General features: G+C 34.7%; 1 protein-coding gene across 1 annotated transcript in view; it reads right to left on the bottom strand.

The window, feature by feature from the left end:
- LOC150099499 (dnaJ homolog subfamily B member 12-like) overlaps positions 1-19,826 on the bottom strand; it is a 241,175-nt gene that overhangs the window by 90,920 nt on the left and 130,429 nt on the right. The window contains exon 6 of the mRNA XM_090403692.1: positions 257-324. Coding sequence (XP_090259818.1) covers positions 257-324 — 68 coding nt within the window. The remainder of the gene's footprint in view (positions 1-256; positions 325-19,826) is intronic.

The raw sequence follows: 19,826 nt of genomic DNA, 5'->3' as shown, positions 1-19,826 counted from the left end.
ATCATCATGATACAAGTTATTCTCTTCCATGATTCAGGTGGGTTCCAGCTATCCATCCTTTCTGACATCTTGTATATGAATGAAGAAGGGTCCAAACTTTTAAATGAAGAGAAGTGTGTGTTAATACATGTAACTTACGGAAAAATATAATTAATTATAAATATGTCAAATTTATCCCGAACACCCTGTATATATATATATATATATATATATATGCATGCATACTATTTTCGTTTCTTTTTTTAATTAGTCATACCTCCTGATGTGAATGATTATTTTCCCTAAACTGATACCTTCTCTGTGTTCTCCTCTGATATGAAGGAGCTGTTAAGGAGGAAAAAATAATGCAACCCCAAGAACACATGAATACAAATTTCAACTAGCAATCATAAACAAAACAGTAATAATCTATTAGATGATTGTTTTCAAAAAATTATTAGGCAAAGTGATATCCTGGCTTCCTGAAACTATTCAAATATATATATATATCTACTCTATAATATAAAATAATAAGCCTTTTTTTGTAATGTTTTGTTGTCACATTTTTTGTCAAGTTATTTGAAACTTTTTGAAACTCAGGGGCTACCCTGAGTGTCGAGTCTTCAAAATTCGAGTCATCAGAATTCAAGGAGAACCAGCCTACCAGTCCGGAACTTGGGGGTTGGGCACCGTAGGCATCGGGAGGGGAGCCACTCTAGTACATATATATATATATATATATATATATATATATTAATCAGAGGGAATGTATAGATTTAATAATGCTTAGCTTTGCATAAGGGCTTTTTTGTTATAGCAGAGAGAGAGAGAGATTTTCCTAGTTGCTCAAGGAGGAAGATTGTCTGTAATTAATTCATATTTCTCTTACAACACCACCTTGGGTCAGTTCGTTCAATTTATAATCGCAAATTGCATTTGCATTATACCATACCATAAATGTTTATACGCCTGTACAACATCACAATTAATAAACAACAATTTCCTTATAGAATTTCACAAAAATGCATGGGGTATTTATTTTTGAAATGCGATACATTCGAGTCATTTAAGATAATCAAAAATGCCTTAAGGATATTTTTAATTCATTCAATTACCAGTAGATGGCAGCAGTAATCTACTGAAAGATAAATAGGACAATTAAACATGAGCAAAAATATAGATACAGATTGGCACATAAAATGTATATATTTCACATAAATCTCTAACCTAATAATGGATTATCAAAAACTACACAAACAGAACATACCCTTGAAACCCATAATCAGTGTTGGTTTCCCTACTTATAAAATGGCTGAACACTTAACCAAAGAGCTCTCTCTCTCTCTCATTACCGGCTATGCATCTTCCCAAGTTAAGAACTCAGCATTAAGAAATTTTGCTTGTCAGATATAATCCTCAAAAGATACTAACATCAGGGCTGCTTTAATATAGCCTCCCTATTCACTAATGCACTCCTAAAAAAACTCTGAAAACTCATTCACATTCTCAATGCACCCCCCCCCCCCCCAACCCCAATATACTACCCTTATTCACTTTCACCATGCTCTTTGGCTATTTACCTGGCAGGAAAAATCTATATGCAGATTGAAGACACATCTATGGATTATCTCCCCCCACTCACACACACACACACACCCATGAAGCATTCTGAAAATACTGCCCTAAACTTTGCCCCTCCCAAACTCATAATACGGCTATGTCGTGTTGATGAAGTATTTTCCATTTGGCCACATAGTGAGGATATGTTAGAAACGTTTTTTGCATACCTCAACAGAAAAAAAACTGAGGATCTGTTTCCCCGTTAAAAAAGAAAACAATAACCATCTATTGCACGGCCACCTTTGCCAGAAGTATGGTGTTATCAAAACCTTAGTAAATAGAGTTAGAACTATTTGCTTGGACCATATTAGCCTCTCCACTGAAATCAAACACATTCAGGACACTTTTTAGCCAATGGCTCCCTCTTTAACAAAATTAACAGAGCTCTCTGCCCATCCTCCAATTCCCCCTCCCACACACACACACAAATCCAAAACACAAAAATTCCATTTCCATCTCCTACATCTGGGGCAACTCGGAAAAAACACATATTCTTAAAAGGTATAGCAGATACCTCCTTCAGGCCTTACCAAAAATTAGTTACCTTTATCTTTTCACCAAAAAATCCTCTCCATGATCTAGACCAGTGGGTCTTAACCTTTTTGAAGTCATGGAACACTTTTGATTATAAGAAAAATGTGGAGAACACTAAAAGCATTAGGGTCATAAAACTAACAATAAAAATATGCATGGAAAAATATGCACTTTTATAAAAATGGAACTTATTTTAATGTGATACTTGAGTTTGTTGGCTTTTGCAATTATGTGATATAGATACCTTCATCTCTTTGTTTATATTAGTAAGTCTTTCACGCTTTTTAGTTTTTATATGGGTTAATATTGAGAAACCGAGCTCACACGCAAATATGATGAAAACTGTAACAAAATTTTCAGTGCCCTTGTGGAGAGAGCGGGTATTCAGCTTAGACAAAAAGCCAAAATTCCTCAAGAGTTGTTTCAGAGTTTGTTGTTTGGAAAGTTTATTGGTAACTGTTTTCTCTATATCATCTGACATATTATTAATTTTATTTTTTATTGTATTGTCCGAATGAGGAATTTTCATAATTTCCTTTTTTGCTTCGTCGCCAAACATAATGTTTAATATTTCACACCATGCTGGTAAAATAAGAGACTCTGCTATAAGGTTTCAGTAAGGAAATACTGTGAGTAGACATATTACTAACTATTATAATAACGGAATTAATTCATGTAAATAATTATTCTTTATTCATAGACTTTTCACCTGAGTATCACAGGCATCATCATCAGTACAAAGTTAATTAAACAATAACTGTTATATTCACAAAGCACCACCTAAGTAGCTAAGGTTAAATTTCCTAAATTTCTCTAATTATTATATTATTTTTTAAAATTATTATAATTGAATAATTAAATAATTATTATTTAATAATTAAATAACTAAATAATTTAAAAAAAAATAATTAAATAAATTTAGGAAATTTAACCTTAGGTGGCACTTTGTGAATATAACAGTTATTGTTTAATTAGCCTTGTACCTGTGCTGATGATGCCTGTGATACTCAGGTGAAAATTCTACGAATAAAGAATAATTTACGTGAGTTAATTCCATTATTATAATAGTTAGTAATAAGACTCTGCTATAATATGTGGTTTTAATTTTACAGCAATTAATTCAGCTACCTTATGTGATGCAAGTTGTGCCTAATCAGAAATTTTAACAGTCTTTTCAAAATATTTTACTTGTTTAACTTGCATGTCCAACAATCTCGTGAAATAATCTTTAGTTTTTGAAGCAAGATTGGCGTGCTTTGTAGTAAAGTGTCATGTGACATCTTTCACCGACAGGACACTTGTAACCAGTTCGCGGAACACAAGTGTTCCAGGGAACACCGATTAAGAACCACTGATCTAGACTATCCTGAAGTCTACAGTATCTCTTGCTCCTGAAAACTTATATACTTCAGAAAAATTGGAAGAACAGCTAATATCTGTCTAGAAGAACACAGAAACCATATCCATCATCTGTACTACAGCCATTCCAGGGATACAGATCACCAGATCCAATGGGGGGGAAACCTCTCTCCTGTATAGAAACATTTAAATTAGAGAGAGACTATCTCTGGAATCTGCCATAAGTGACAACATTATCCAAACTTTGGCTGCATCACATTGCAAAATCTTTGAGACCTTCAGCAAGATTCCATCACAGCACTCATAAAGGACACTAGTTAGGACTGTAGGAGCTACCTTTTATAATCATTCTGTTTACCTTCTTGTTGGTGTACCTGCACTTAGTACAATTCTTTGTCTATGAAGATGTCTTGGTGACCAAGGTGAAATATTGGCTTAATAATTCAATTATCTAAATAAGTTTAGTTAATTATTAATGTTAGATATGTTTCCTCCACTAAACATCAACAAGGTTAGTTGTATAAATGACAGTACAAAAGTGTATGGAATATTTGGATTGAGTATTAGAAATCAGAGACAAGAAAAGCTAATAGATATTTACACTGAGAATGAACTATCTAATATGAACACATTTTTCCAACATAAAAAGAAGTCTTGACACCTGGAGATCAGATATCAAATAGACTATATAAAGATTAGAAGATGGACGGTGATAAAAAACTCAAACTTGTCATGGAGCTGACTGTGGATGGGATCAAAATGCTGACTGCTGATATTGGGATCCATTTAAAAAAAAAACAGAAAAAGAACAAGCTTATAAATATATATGATTTTACCAGAATCCCTGAAGCTTATATGAGCAGAAGTGAAGAAAGATTCTAAGAGGTCTTACAACATGCAGAAAATTCTAACATCAGATGGATTATGGAGCCAGACAAAGATGATCCTGATTGAAACAGCAAATAACTATATTCCAAAAGCAAGTGGAAAGAAAATTAATAAGACTCTTTCAAGAGAAACAGTTGATCTGATCAACATCAGGAAAGAAATTAAATTCAAGGCAATGACCACTGAAAACAACAGAAATCAGTAATAAATCGACCAAAATAACAACGTATCTTCCCTTGACATTCTGCACTTGAGCATTTGCCATTCATTCACCACTTGCAATAAAATAAAAAAACAAATATAAAGATCAGATGATCACTCATCTGACCTTTATAGTGTTTCTCAGAATGACCTCATTCTACCATCGCCTATTACCCTTTGCAATAATTTCCCAGTTTCTGACTCGTTTCTCTCACCATTTATGTCTCAATCATATCACTTCTTCTTCTCCAATTCTATAAAGCTCTGCAGAACATATTCCTTTAACCTCTCTACCGGCCATGGTGTATGAAATAGCGAGACCAAATTGCACTTCTTATCCATGTTATTCAATAGGTGTTACAGAATCGTATCCAGATTTTGTTGAACGTCTATAGACATCATGGCCGGTTGGGGTGGTAATCTGCCCTCATATTTTCTGCATTCCAGAGTCCTAAGACAGTCTCAGTTATTTGCCTCTGAAGTCCTTTGCTTGCCCTGTTTCCTTATTGCCCATATAACAAGGCAGTACGGTAAGTGGACAGAAATCCAAATGCAGGACTGATTAATGCCTTATACAGTGAAACTATCAGCTCCTTGTCCAAAGGTTCTTTATATCATAGCAGCAAATTTCTGGGTAACCTTTATATCTTTTGCAATATGTCCCTTGAATTTCAGTACCCTATCCATCAAGATCCCAAAGATCTCTCACCTCTCCACCTCATGGAGCAAAAATCCTCCAATATGATAAATCTCATTACATCTTATCTGGCTTTACACTTCGCAACATCCCCATTCTTCAGTCCAAATCACCAATCTATTCAAATCCTCTTGCAGCAACATAACATCAGAACTTCTTAACATCATTAGCAAATAACTGAATCAGTAATTCCTCTCAAATGTTGAACTATATAAATTAAATAACAGTGGTCAGAGAACAGAATCCTGCGGTGCCCACTTGTCACTTTCCTTTTTTGGGACCTCACTCCATACACAACTTGCTGGCTCCTATTTGTTAACCATACTTGTAACCAAGCTGTCAACTGAATATCCCTCCCCATCCTGCTGAATTTCAAAGTAGTTTGGTGGTGCTCTATTAACTGCCTTATCAAAATCAAGAAAAACACTGTATAAGCATTTTCCCTCTCCAATCAAACTCGTTACTCTATTATAAAATGTACCAAGTTATCAAAACTTAGCAAACACTCAACATTTAACAAACCCTCCAAAAAACCTTCAACTTATATAAAAAAAAAACGCTTTGGAATTTAAAAATAAAATTTGTGATTCTCATCTAGGTCCTTCCAATGTTATGATCAGCTTAGATATTGTGTCTTTGTTCACTAATATTCCTTTATCAGACACACTGAATTACTTCAAGAAAAAATTCCATCAGATATTGTTAAACTATTTGATTTTGTGATACACTTTGGTTATTTCACCGTTTAAAACAAATTATATCAACAGATTGATGAAACAGCTATTGACTGTCCTATTTCCCCAGTCACTGCCAACTTCTTTACGGAACACTTTGAATAATGTCTCTTTGATAACATTTCACCAAGACTTACACTTTGGTACAGATTATGTGAATGATATTTTTGCAATTTGAAATGGCCCTTCCTCTGAGGAAAGTAGGGTTTTTTTTTTTTTAAATTAAATGCACTTAATCCTAGGATCCAATTCACCTTAACCAAATAGTCTTTTTCAGCTCTATTAATTCTTCTTCTTCAACCAGATGAAAGTATACAATTTTCAGTTTTTAGGAAAAAGCCTCATATAGGCCATTACATCCATCATCCTAGTCAAAAGGCTGGTACCATTAACACCTTATTACACCATGCTCATTCTTCATGCCCGAAAGAATGTGTGCTTTATATTATGGGATATTAAGGCAATTAATGTGAAGTCATTAGCCTCTATATACAAGTAGCCTAGTTGTGAAGACACTTCATGTGCAAACTTTGTTTGCTTACAAATAACTAGATGAAGGATTAAACAATATAATTTCTCGGCATCTTTAATTTAAACAAAATGGGAAAGGAATGTTAGCAAAACAAGCGTTTCTTTGATAGGATGGCAGAAAAAAGGTTTGGCTTCTACTGAGGAAAAAAGTGAAAAAATTTTTTTCATCATCTAAGTGGACTGATAAAATCAATAGCACCTTAGAAGAAAGAAATATAAGATCTGATGATATTGGAGTACTGACATATAAGAATCTGTCAGTACTCCACACTAGTCACAAAGATGACATGGGCAAATATCAAAATGGGTTATTCGACAATGAGACATATTTGTGCCTATGGTTCCACAGATGATTTCACTAAGAAAAAAAGTGAAAGAATTTTTTAAGTCATCATCATCATTATTATTATTATCCTAAGAGCCATGGAGTCACAGACTCGCCTAGGAGGTCCTTTTGTCATAGGCATAGTTCATCATACTGTGTCTTTTTTTTATTCATATGGAGTTTCCTCCCTTTTCTCCCTATCCCTATTGGGACGAGTTGAGCCCCCTCATGGGGGGGGGTTAAGTATTTATGGCTGTAGATCCATGTGTTCACGGGACCAGTTTGCCTGCTTGTGGGATGAAAAACCCCAGATAAACTAGGGGGAAAAAACTCTGCTGTCCACGCCCAAGACTGGTTAACTTGGTTATGGCTGAGGAAGATCCTTAAGCTCATGTCGGCAATGGGAATCTAACCCAGGACACCCCTTCCCCAGGCATATGGTTGCGAAGCACATAGCCACTAGGCTAACCGCGTGGACATACTGTGCCTTAAACACATTTAATCCTTTCTCACACTCTCCTTATACAGCTTCCAAGGATGACCTTTTGTTCTCTCCCAATCTCCTGCCATTTTATGAAAAACCTTTTCAACATTAATCCTATAACAACCCCTTACTAACTTGTACATCTCTATCACATCACCCCTTTTATTCCTAAAAACTAGACTCTGTAAACTGCATCATCTCAACCTTTCTTCATATTCAACATTCCAGAGATCAGAAACCATTTCAGTGAATTGCTTGAAAACTAGATGACAAAATCTGTGCACAGTAGTCCATATGTAGCCTAATCAGAGTCATATACAATAGAATAAGAATCTCCTCACTTATGCAAGTCACTGTCCTTGACATTATTCCAAAATTCGTTGTGTTGTCCTCGCAATTTTGGAAATATGTCCTCTAAATTTCAGATCCTTATCCACTATCACCACAAGATCTCTTATTTCCACCATCTCCAATAATATATCCCAACCAAGAATAAATTCTACATCCCATGTTTGTTTTTCAAATTTTAAAACATTACATTTTACAACACTTTACTGGCATCCTCAATCCTGTACCCATTCACTCAGTCTATTCAAGTCTTTGTAAGGATACATCTTCTCTACTCCTCATAATTCGTTCCAACTTTGCATCATCTGCAAACAGCTGTATCCCTATTTAAATCTTCCCCAATATCATTAACATACAGGTTAAATAACAATAGCTCTAAAACAGCCCCCTGAGGCACACCACTGGCAACTTTCCTGTTCTGGGATATTGCTCTCCATATACAACTTGTTGATACCTATCAGACAGCCAATATCAAATCCAATGCACTAGTCTATTATCCAACTAACCTCATCTGCTCTAGTTCGACTATCAAATTATCATGCCGAAATCTATCAAAGCCTTTGGAAAGTTTGAGTATACTACTGTGTATCCATTTTCCACATCCAATGCTGCTGTCACCTTATTGCAATGAGTAGATTACTAAAACATGACCTCCCTTTAGCAAATCTGTGCTGTTCATCAAAGATAATACCATTGTTGTCAAACCAATTCTCGACCCTGATTCTCACCAGTCTTTCCAACACTTGAACCACAACACCTGACACACAGATTGGCATATAATTTGATGCTTGAATTCTGTTACCTAATTTATAAAGCAATAGTCTCTTACCCTCCTTTGGAACTTGACCCAGTGAAACTTCATATGAAAAAAACTCATACGAGTCAAATATGTCAAGGCAGATGTGAACTACCTAGCACATTCCTTCAAAATATGCAGTGATATATCATATATCATCAAGTCCCACAGCCTTATTAACATGAAGTTTGCTCAATTTTTCAAAATTATCACTTACTATCAGTCTATCTTCCTCCTTGTCCACTGCTCTCAAACTCTCCATGATGTCACACTCACAAGGATGAAAGACCTTTATGAACTGCTCATTAAATATTTCAACTATATCCTCTGCAACAGTTATACTTATACCTTTTTCTCCAATCAATGCCATCCTACCACAATTATTCATATTTTGCTGGTAGATATTGAATGAACTCCCTACAGTTTTTCTTTTTCTGGCTTCATTTGCTAACTGCCTCATAATGAACTTTTGCTACCCTTACCAACTGAGTCGCCTTCCTTGCCTATTCTTTGTATTCATCATGGAATTAATTATTACCACTCCTCTTTTGTTGTCTACATAATTCCTCTTTCCTCTGTATTGCATGCTTAATCTCTTCATTCATCCATTTCACATCTACCTTATTTACCCTTCTGACCTTTGGATCATATTTAGACATTACTTCTACTACATTGATCTCTTTTCCACCTAACAATTCCAAGCTGTCTCCTGAGATATTCATAATCATCATTTTAGTTCCACACATACCCTTTCCTCATAGAAGTCCAGTAATATAATCATGGAATGATTACTTGGCACTCACTTCATGGTCACTCTCACCAAATGGAGGGAGATTTGATGCATCATTTATAATAACATCATCTGATGAAATGATCAAATCCAAGACCCTCAATCCTTGCATGCCTCTGTTATACTCTGTCTGAGGTAGCTGTCTCTTCAAAACTCAAGAAACTCATTTTTTTTACTTTCAATTAAAATCATTTTTAATTGAAATTTTCCCTTTTCCCATTTGCTTGGCTAATTTGCTTATACATTTCCTGGCCACTACATTTCACATTATCAGGTCTAACGACATCCAACAAAGTATTTCATTCTATTCATCTCTATCTTAAACCACTACCACTATTTTTCTTTTGCATCTCTACCTTGTATGGATATACCTCTTTTCTATCATCAATAGCACTCCAGTTCCCTTTTTACTCTTTTGTTATTCACAAAATACATTATACCCTTCCATCTCTATTCCTGTCAGGATGTCATCCTCATCCAACCATGTTTCACTTATTCCAACAATTTTTGGATGAACTCAATCAATGCAACCATTTCTCTTGTTTCTGATACTGCTAGCAATCATATACAAACATAACAACTCATTCCTGAATCTATAATAAGTTTCACTGATACTATTTATTAAATGTGACTTCTCCATACTTTCTTCATGCCATTTCTTTTTCTTCTTACTCTTCCCAGAACCTTCTTCAAATTAGAAAAGGCAACTAATATGAAAAGAAAAAAATAAAAATAAAAATAAGAAACCAACCATGGTGAACTTAGTGGCAGACTGTGAAGACAGCATCAGTTGATTCAGCCAGAGAGATATGTTGTGAAATTATCTGCAAAGATCAGAACTTCGGGACTTTAGAAGTTAAAGCCAATAAAATTTCATCATGTAAATAAAGAAGATGACAGACTGAAAGTTCATAGCAAGTAAGTCATCATATGCTCTGAAAGAATAGAGAAAAAAATAAGAAAGCAAAGCAATGTGTAGAAGTAGCTAAAAGAAACTCATGGAAAGACTTTGGTAAAAGAGAGAAGATAAAAATCAGGAGGGTAGCTAAATGTTTTGAAGGCTATTGATAAAAAGTTTGGAAATGGAGTACCGTGAAAAAATAAGTGATGACAAAGTAACATGAGTACTGAAGATAAAGATATTCAAAATGGCTAAAATAATTTGTTTATGCTAGTAGAAGAAAGTTCAAAACTGGTTTTTTTTTTTTTTTTAAATAATGAAAAAAAAAAAAGGATTACCAACTGAAACAAAAGTTTTTTTTTATTTGGATGCAAATTTTAATGTTATTTTCATGTATAATCAATATGCAAGTAATTGTATTTAGATTAATCTAAGACAACTGAAAGTTCAAGTGCAAATTTAAATGTTCTGTTAAAACATATTATTTTTATATGAAATACATGTATAAATTTATATGCAAAATTATTTTTCTTCTTTTGGTGAGTTAAGCTAACAAAAAAAGGAAGCTATACTATTTGTACAAATACAAGAAAATCAAAGTCTACAACCAAGTGTGGTTGTAGAATTGCATCTGTTAATGTATAATGCCACTGTGTATAAAAGGAAGACTTTGGCACTTTTTTTTCCCAGAAGAAACAGTTGTAGCTTGGTGGGCTTAGCTTGAAGCATGGAATATGGTGTGCATTGAAAAAAAATATGGAAAAATAACAGCATTTCAAAAAAATCTCAAACTAAAACTATATGAAACCATGATTATATGGTTTCATATAGTTTTCACACACAGACTTAATCAGAAAGAAATACAGAAAATCAGAGCATTTAAAATGAAATACTTAAATTTAAAAATAAATAAGATTCACTGGCCATAACACAAAACAAATGAGCAAGTCAAACATGAATTAAACTATAGAGAAGATATCATAGCCATAATTCTTAAACAGCAATTAAGATGATTTCGACACCTCCAGAGAATATCCTCTCAGAGATTACCAGATATAGTCTTGAATGGAATCATTGGAGGAAGGTGATCAAAAGGCAGACCAAAAAAGAACTTGGCTACAGTCTTTGAAGGAAAGGTCAATTATTAAGCTTCAGAGAGAGAGAGAGCCAGATGGCAAAGATTTGTTCATAAGGGACTCAAATCCATCCATCATCTGATGGGTGAGAAAGAACCATGTAGTAGCATAAGTGAATTTAAGAAATGAATAAAAAGAGAAAGAAAGTGGATGCATGTCTGCTGGCACAATTACTGGAGAAAGTGGCCAACATGAAATTTTGCATCATATTTTTTTTCAGATGAGTCTTTGCAAAGGAGACCATGTTTCTTGAGATTAGTGCAATTTATGAAAAAAGTCATATCACTAAGCATGTGGCATTCATAGCTTATCTTCTTCTCTTTCTCTTCCACCCACCCCCTCATTTTTTCCCATCCTTTCTTTATATTATTAACATACATGTTTATACACATAAATCATAAGTATAGGATGTTATATTTGGGCAAAAATGATCAAAGAAAGTAAGGAACAGCAAGAGCATTCAACACCAAACATGAAGATAAACTTGATTGGAAGGCACTCTTCAAAATGGGGAAATGGAAATGAAACTTATTTATGCCTGTGGTCCCACAGAAGGTTCTAAGGGGGAAAAAACGGAGGAACTTTTTGAGTTGTTAAAGCAGGCAGCTGACATAAAGAAAATAGAAAAAGTGGTAATTTTTTGGAGATGTAAACAGCAGAGTAGGAGATGAATCCCACAGTCATATAGGAATATTTTGGGAAAATTTGAAGAAAAGGGCAAAGCTAATGATAATGATAAGTATCGGCTGGAATTCTGCTCAGGATACAAGACTAGTCATTATGAACACTGTGTTCCAATATAAAGATGTGCACAAGTTCACATAAAGAGACAACATAAGAAATAATAAAGGCCTTGTTGATGATAGTGATATCTTCATGCTGGTTCAGGATACAAAAGTGTACAGAGGATATGAAATTGGAAGTGACCATCACTTAGTTCTAAGTAGGATAAAAATGAATATTCCATGGAAAAGAACAGCAAAAATTTTTAAAAAGAATTAAAGCTTTTACAGGTAAACTGTAGACTCAACTATACAAACATTATGAAGAAAAATGAAACGGTTCAAAAATAAGAACCAAATTTTGGAGTCCCAGTGGTAAACTCTGAAGAAAACAATAACTGATTTAGCTAGGAAGGTATGTGGTGAAGTTGTCTGCAAGGATAGAAAAGTAAGAACATGATGGTGGACACAAGATGTCAAAGCAGTAGTCCTGGACAAGAAGAAAGCATTCCAAAAGTTCCTAGCAAATAAATTGGCAAATGCTCAAGAGATGTGTTCTTGAACTAATACCTGTTCTCTATCATCTATTCACTACACTGTACTTAGCTGGTATCCACCCTTCAGCATGAAGTGGAGTAAAGCTATGTACAGCCAGTTCCCAAAAAAAGGAGATAAATCTTTACCATCAAGCTATCGACCTACTGCTCTTATATCAGTTTTGTCTGAAGTAATGGAGAAGATTGTGATGTCCTACCTTGAGTCTTTGGACTTCTTGGAGGGTGTCATGAAATAATAATTATTATTATCAACAGTCAAAAGTGTTATCTAATTAATGATCATCAGTATGGATTTCACCACTCCAGATCCACAGAAGATTTCCTCACCTACATCACTCACATTTGGACCCATTCCATAGAAGGGTTTGGAGAAACCTGTACCATTGCTCTTGACATCTCCAAAGTTTTTGAAAGAGTCTGGGATTGAGGGCTTCTTAATAAGTTGCCATCACATTTGGACTGCCTTTGTTCTTGTGAAAATGGATCGTCAGTTTTCTCTCAGACCGGTCCCTATGTGTAATGCTGGATGGTTTAAGTGGACTCTCCGACTTCCCTGTTAATGACAGTGTCACTCAGGGGTCTGACATTTCATCCACCCTCTTCCTGATTTATATAAACAGCCTGCTACCATTGACTGCAAACCCTATTCATAGTTTTGCTGATGATAGCACAACTCCACTGATCCTACTCATATCATAAGCCTGCAGTGCTCAAACAGCTCAGGCTTCAAGATCATCTATAATAAGTGCCATGAACAGTGATCTCCACAGTATCCATGACTGGGGTAAAAGCAATCTAATCAACTTCAATGCTTCCAAAATGCAGTTTTGTTTTCCCATAAAAAAGAACACAGATCTTCCCCACTTACTTTTGATAATGCTCAGCTCGAGTCAAAACCAAATTTCTCTTCTCAGAATGACTCTTACTCCAAACCTTTCCTGGCACAATAATATCACTTCTATAGAATCATCAGCTTCTAAAAAATTTGGCATCCTTTTCAGCCAAGATGGTGCCTCTCTGCTGAACAGTTATTCTGTATAAATCTCAAATCTGACCAACATTGAATTATTGTTCTCATGTATAGGGTGGTGCACCTAAGACCTCCCTAAAAATTCTTGATGCTGTTCAGTAAAGGGCAGTCTGGTTGATGAATGACATTTCTCTTACAGACTCTCTTCAGCCACTTTCCCACAGAAGATCAATTTCTGCGCCTTATCTTTTCTACAGATAATTGCACGCTATTGTTCAGCAGAACTAGCATCCATTTTGCCTCCCATTTCTATCATATCTACAGGAACTCATGCTACAATTGCTCAGATTACTCTATTTCTGACCTGCCTTCACAGCCTATAGGAAACATGTCATCTGTTTCCTATAGGCTCTTCTATCTTTCATGTGTGGGAGAAATATATATTTTAAAGAAAATCACTTATATGACTATATAGACAAATGTTAAATTGGAATATAACTAATTTATTTGTATAGGCACAACTAGTTTTGTCTTTTTAGGAATCTATGTTGGGTGCATAGTACATAGAAGAAAAAAGAGATATAAAAAACATAACTTCAGTACATTACTAAAGCTCTAAATTATTAATGGATTGCTCTGCGTGTGTGTAAACACAGAGAAAAATATAAGAGCTAAACTATGTACAAAAGTAGCTAACAAAAGTCACGGGAAAACATCAGTAAGAACAGAGAAGATAAAGGTAGTAAAATGTTCTTGAGGCTATTGAAAAAGCTTAGAAATGGAGGAAAGAGTACTATAAAAGGAATCAAGATGATAAAGTTGACATGAAACCAAACATAAGGATATCCTAGCTGTCTGGAATAATTACTTTGAAAGACTTAAACAAAAACAGTAAAGAACAGTAGTAGAAAATTTTTCAAGAGGAATGCAAACAGGAGTAGATATCAATACTGGAGGTAGAAAACCCAGCAAAAATTTGAAATCTGAAAAAGCAGCTGAAAAAAGATGATAATCAACCAACAATGCTCAAATATGTAAGTATAAAAGTTTTGCAGTAGCCACACTGCATAATTCAGGCCTAGTTAGAAGGTCAAATTCCAGATGATTGCAGCAGAGCTCTCTCATAGTTTCCATCATCATCAAATTCCTGACATGTACCCTCAAGGGGTGTACTGGATATGATAGTACTACATGAAAAATTTACACATTACTAAGTTCCTATCTACAATTTTCCTCCAAATCAGTCTGTTACTTGTCAAGACTCCAACATTATCATATCTTATATTTCTATCGTCTAAGACAGTGCTTCCCAAACTTCTGGATGCCAGTGCCCCCTTTGCAAAAATTAAAATATTGCACGGCCCACCTCGAAAAAAAAATCGTAATAGAGATATATTATTATAATATTTATTGTATTTATATTCAATACAAAACATACACAGCGAATATTGCAAAAATCAAATGCATATATTACATTTTTTGCCTCTTACAGTTTGGTTCTAAAGACAATATGGTCTGTTCTGGTAAAATATGAAATACTGTCCTTTTTTTTTAGTCTGTTTCTGCTTCTTCTGATTGTTCGCGGGATTTTTTTTTTATTTTTTATCAACCACTTATCCATCTCAGGGTTATATTTTTTAACGGAGAATAGATCAAATAACATCACCACTTACCAATACTGGCACACCATAGACTGATAACATGAAATTAGTGAATATTACCTGAATAAGGGAATCCCACGGACCAGGAACATTTTTCACTTTTGTGACTTTTCTCCTTTTACGGTAATTAAGCCTAATGTGAAACAGACAGCAAAGGCAGTCTGCGGTATTAACAAAAGATCGCGCAACCGAAAGATAAAAGCATAGCTGACAATTGAGTTGAAATGCTAACTCTCTTCAACTGAATTCCATATGTGAAACTGCCATAACATTCATTATATATATATATATATATATATTACTTAGTTTTAACACTTTTATGAATTTTAACACGTTCGGTTGAATTTTATTGCTGCCTTGGGAAATCGAACTCACATACATCTAATTAATAACAATAGTTTTTAGTTAGATACTGTGTTTGCCCATGCAACATATGGTTTTGTTTCAGTCTATACAGCATAGTTTCTGTATAAGGGGACATGTGATTCATTAATTAGTGTTTTTATCCCAGTTGTCTCTAATTGCACTATTTGTTGAGAAATATATTACACAGACTCCTCATACCTTATTCACTGGCATAATAAAAGTACTTATTTTTATTGCCTCTGCAGTATAGTGGCTCTTAAGGAGGGTGTGTTGTTTACCACTGCAAGCGAGTTACTATATCGCCACATGAACTTGTTTAAGCTTTTTTTCATGTGTGAAGTATATGTGAAACTTTTATTGGTAACAGAAAACTAGCTCAGATGACAGTGATAATATAAAACGAGTTTTGATATGTATATAAGTCAATATCAACAGTCCCTGATTACGAACGCGTTATGAAAGGGACAGAAAGATTTGGAACTTCCCTGGAGAGCATACAATTAACCACTGCTTTGAAATGAAACACATGAATAAGCAATATTTACTAATATTCGTTAAGCGCCGAAATACGCAGGAAGCAAAGTTTGTGAAACAACACCAATGTGTGAATTTTTCCATTAAAATATAAAAAATAACAAAAAAGAAATAATAAAAGTTAAATACGTTTCTTTTAAAATAAAAAAATATACTTAGTCTTAAAACATTTGAAATTTGTTTTCATTATTTCATGCCCCCCCCCTCAACAAAATGCACGGCCCCCAAGGGGGCTGTGGCCCACAGTTTGGGAAGCGCTGGTCTAAGGCACTTTGTACTGTATCAATCCACCTATATCTTGGACTTCCTCTGGATTGTTTTCCTGCCAATCTGGCAGAGAACACTTGTTTTGCTAATCTTTCCTCGCCCATTCTCATTAAGTGACCATACCACCCGAGATTAGCTCTGCTAATGCATTCCTGGATGCTGACAATGTCAAGTTCTTTCCTAAATCTTCATTTTTAATATGATATTGCCATTGATGCCATCTGTTAACGCCTCTAATCTTTCTCAGTCTTTGGTCAAGTGTTTTACTTCTGACCCAACTCTCAGATCCATAAGTTAAAACTGGTTTGAACACTGTCTTGTATACAGCTAATTTAGTGTTCCGACTACTTTCTCTCTTATTCCATATGAATTTATTCAATTGACATCCTACCATACCAGCTTTGTTGATTCTGTTGTCTATTTCCATATTTAATTTACCATCGTCACTAAAAATCGTGCCTAAGTAGCTGAAATATTTTTCTTGTTCCACTGGTTCCCCGTTCACAACACAATTGACATTTTCAACAATTCTACCTATTTTCATTGTCTTTTTAATGCTGACCTTCATACATTATCTATTACAATAGTTATTCAATTTAGTCAGGGAATCTTGCAAACTTGTAGCAGATTTATTTAGAAGTATGACATCGTCCATATAAAGCAAAGAGCTGACATTTACATCTCCAATTCCGATATCATGTTTAATACCACTTTCCTTCATAATGTGATCAATATAGATAATGAATAACAGAGGGGATGATGTACATCCTTGTCTCACACCAGATTTAACATTAAACCATCTTCCTGTACTTCCTTCAATTCTAACTGCAGACCTACAACTGAAATAAAGACTAAGTATTGCTTGATATAATGCCCCATTAAAACCATATAACTGTAGCATATTGAATAGCTTCTCTCTTGGCACCTCGTCATCTGCCTTTTCCAGATCGACAAAACTTAAACACAGATCTTTGTTATATTCCCACGCTTTCTCAACTATTTGTCGTAAAGTGAAAATCTTATCCTGACAGCCTCTATTTGGCCTGAATCCAGCTTGTTCTTCACCAAGCTTTTCTTCCACAAATCTTCTCAACCGTTTCTCAAGTATACTTGCATAGATCTTGCCAGGACTACTCAGTAGGGATATACCTCTGTAACTCTCACATTCAGTTTTATTTCCCTTTTTATATATGGGTACTATGAGAGCTCTACTCCAATCATCGGGAATTCGTTCCTCTATCCAGGCTTTCTGAACTATGCAGTGTAGCCGCTGTAAGACTTTTATACCACCATACTTCAGCATTTCTGGTCGAATATCATCTACTCCTGCAGCTTTTCCAGATTTCAAGCCTTTGATGGCTTTTTCTACTTCAAGTATGGATATGTATTCCTGACTATATGCCTGTTTAGTGTTTTTTACCAACTGTTTTACCACTGCTTGTTTCATTTAGCAATTTTTCGAAGTAATTACTCCATACTTCACGGATATCTTTTTCTCCTGTTTTCAGGTCACCTTTATCATCTCTAATTCCTTTTACAGCACTCTTTCCTCCATTTCTATGCTTCTTCAACAACCTCCAGAATATCTTACCACCTTCTTGATATTTATTTTCTATGTTCTTGCCAAGGTCCTCCCATGACTTTTGTTTAGCTAGTTTTACACAGTGTTTAGCTTTCTTACATTTATCTCTGTATTCTCTAAGAGCACAAGCTGACTTATTTGGCAGGAACTTTTGATATGCTCTTTCTTCTTTTTCTTCACTGCCTCTTTAACTTCCTGTGTCCACCATGGAGTTCTAATTTTTCTATCCTTGCAGACAACCCACCACATGCCTCTCTGGCTGAATTAATCAAGGTTTTCTTCTAGGCTTGCCACTGAATCTCCAAGGTTTGGTTCCTGTTCTCGAACTCTTTCATTTTTTCTTCAATAATCGTTGTGTATTTTTAGACAGTTCACAACTGAGTGCTGCTCAACTTTTATTCGCTTTAAAACTTTCTTACATGTTATTCTTTTCAATATGAAATTCAATTTTATCCTGCTCAAGACTAAATAGTGATCACTTCCAATTTCAAATCCTGTGTACACTCTGGTGTTCTGCACCAGGGAGAAAACATCACTATCAACAATAACATAGTCAATGAGACTTTTCTTATTCCTTGCTTCTTCTCTCCATGTGAATTTGTGCACATTTTTATGTTGGAACATGGTGTTAGTAATAACCAGTCCATGTCCTGAGCAGAAACCCAACAAATATTTGCCATTATTATTAGCTTTGCACTTTTCTCCAAATTTTCCCAAAATATTTTTGTATGTCTGACAATCATTTCCTACTCTGCTATTTAGATCCCCAACAAGGACCAACTTTTCCTTTTCATTGTGTCATTTGCTTTTTCTAAAGCATCAAAAAATTCCTACCACTTCTACCTTAGAAGTGTTGGATCATACTTTCTTGTTTTTTGATCTGCCATCTTGTTTTAACTCTGTTCTTAAACAAGTAATAAGTTGCTGGTTGATTACTAACTTAAATATAGAGAAATTTATATTTTTAGACTGCGCCACTCTATATTTAGATTAGTCTAATGAAATGTAGTGAAAACCAAACATCAACTAATTTTACATCAATATTATTTCTTACGTAGACTGAGTTTATCTCTTATTTTTGAAGCTCCCGCTAGGTCCGATAATTTCATGAACGGTGCAGTAAAGGAGATTCAGGCAAACACAATTTTAAAATCATCAAAACAAAACATTTAATTCTGGGTTATATATTATACATATAAATTCAATTCTGAGAACAAGATAATATAAATGTCTTAGCTTAACTGGTCACAACATCTTACAGATTCGGTCTATGGGCATTTTGCTATCAGACTTATAGCTTTCACAATATTAAAATAACTTTCAATAGAGCTCAATATCACAAAATCTCTTAGTAACAAATTTTACTATTATCACTCAGTCAGTAAAGTGTCAATACATTAATGGTGGCAACAACTGCTTCATGAGTATACACTTTCATACTCCAGCTGATTTCAGCAAAAAACAGTATGGTTAATGTGGGGAACAACAGGAGGAATTACACATATATCTTTGCATTGAAGTAACATAAAATTGGACAGTTCTTAGCGGATAAATCCTTTGCTCATCAATTTCACTATGGGCACCCTTTATAACTATATTTACTTAGCACACTATGGCAACACTAATTAGAATAAATCTTCTCAATGATAACTGAACTAATAAAGGTCGCACTTCACGTATATAGACGTACTTGGATAAAGGAAAATGCTCATTCCTTCTTTAACACTATTTGACCAATTCAGCTCTCTGTTAAAGTTCCATGAAACTAATGGAACAGGTAGTAATTCTTTAATTTCTAGAATTATTTTCAGTTGCCTAATACTTTCCCGGTCCTTAAATAGTCC

The sequence above is a fragment of the Typopeltis vanoorti genome, chromosome 14, assembly GCF_054136105.1.
Source record: "Typopeltis vanoorti isolate ZY-2024b chromosome 14, IOZ_Tvanoo_1.0, whole genome shotgun sequence".
Classification (NCBI taxonomy): domain Eukaryota; kingdom Metazoa; phylum Arthropoda; class Arachnida; order Uropygi; family Thelyphonidae; genus Typopeltis; species Typopeltis vanoorti.
Note: the sequence above shows the minus strand (reverse complement) of the source record. Positions and strands in the feature narration are given on the sequence as shown.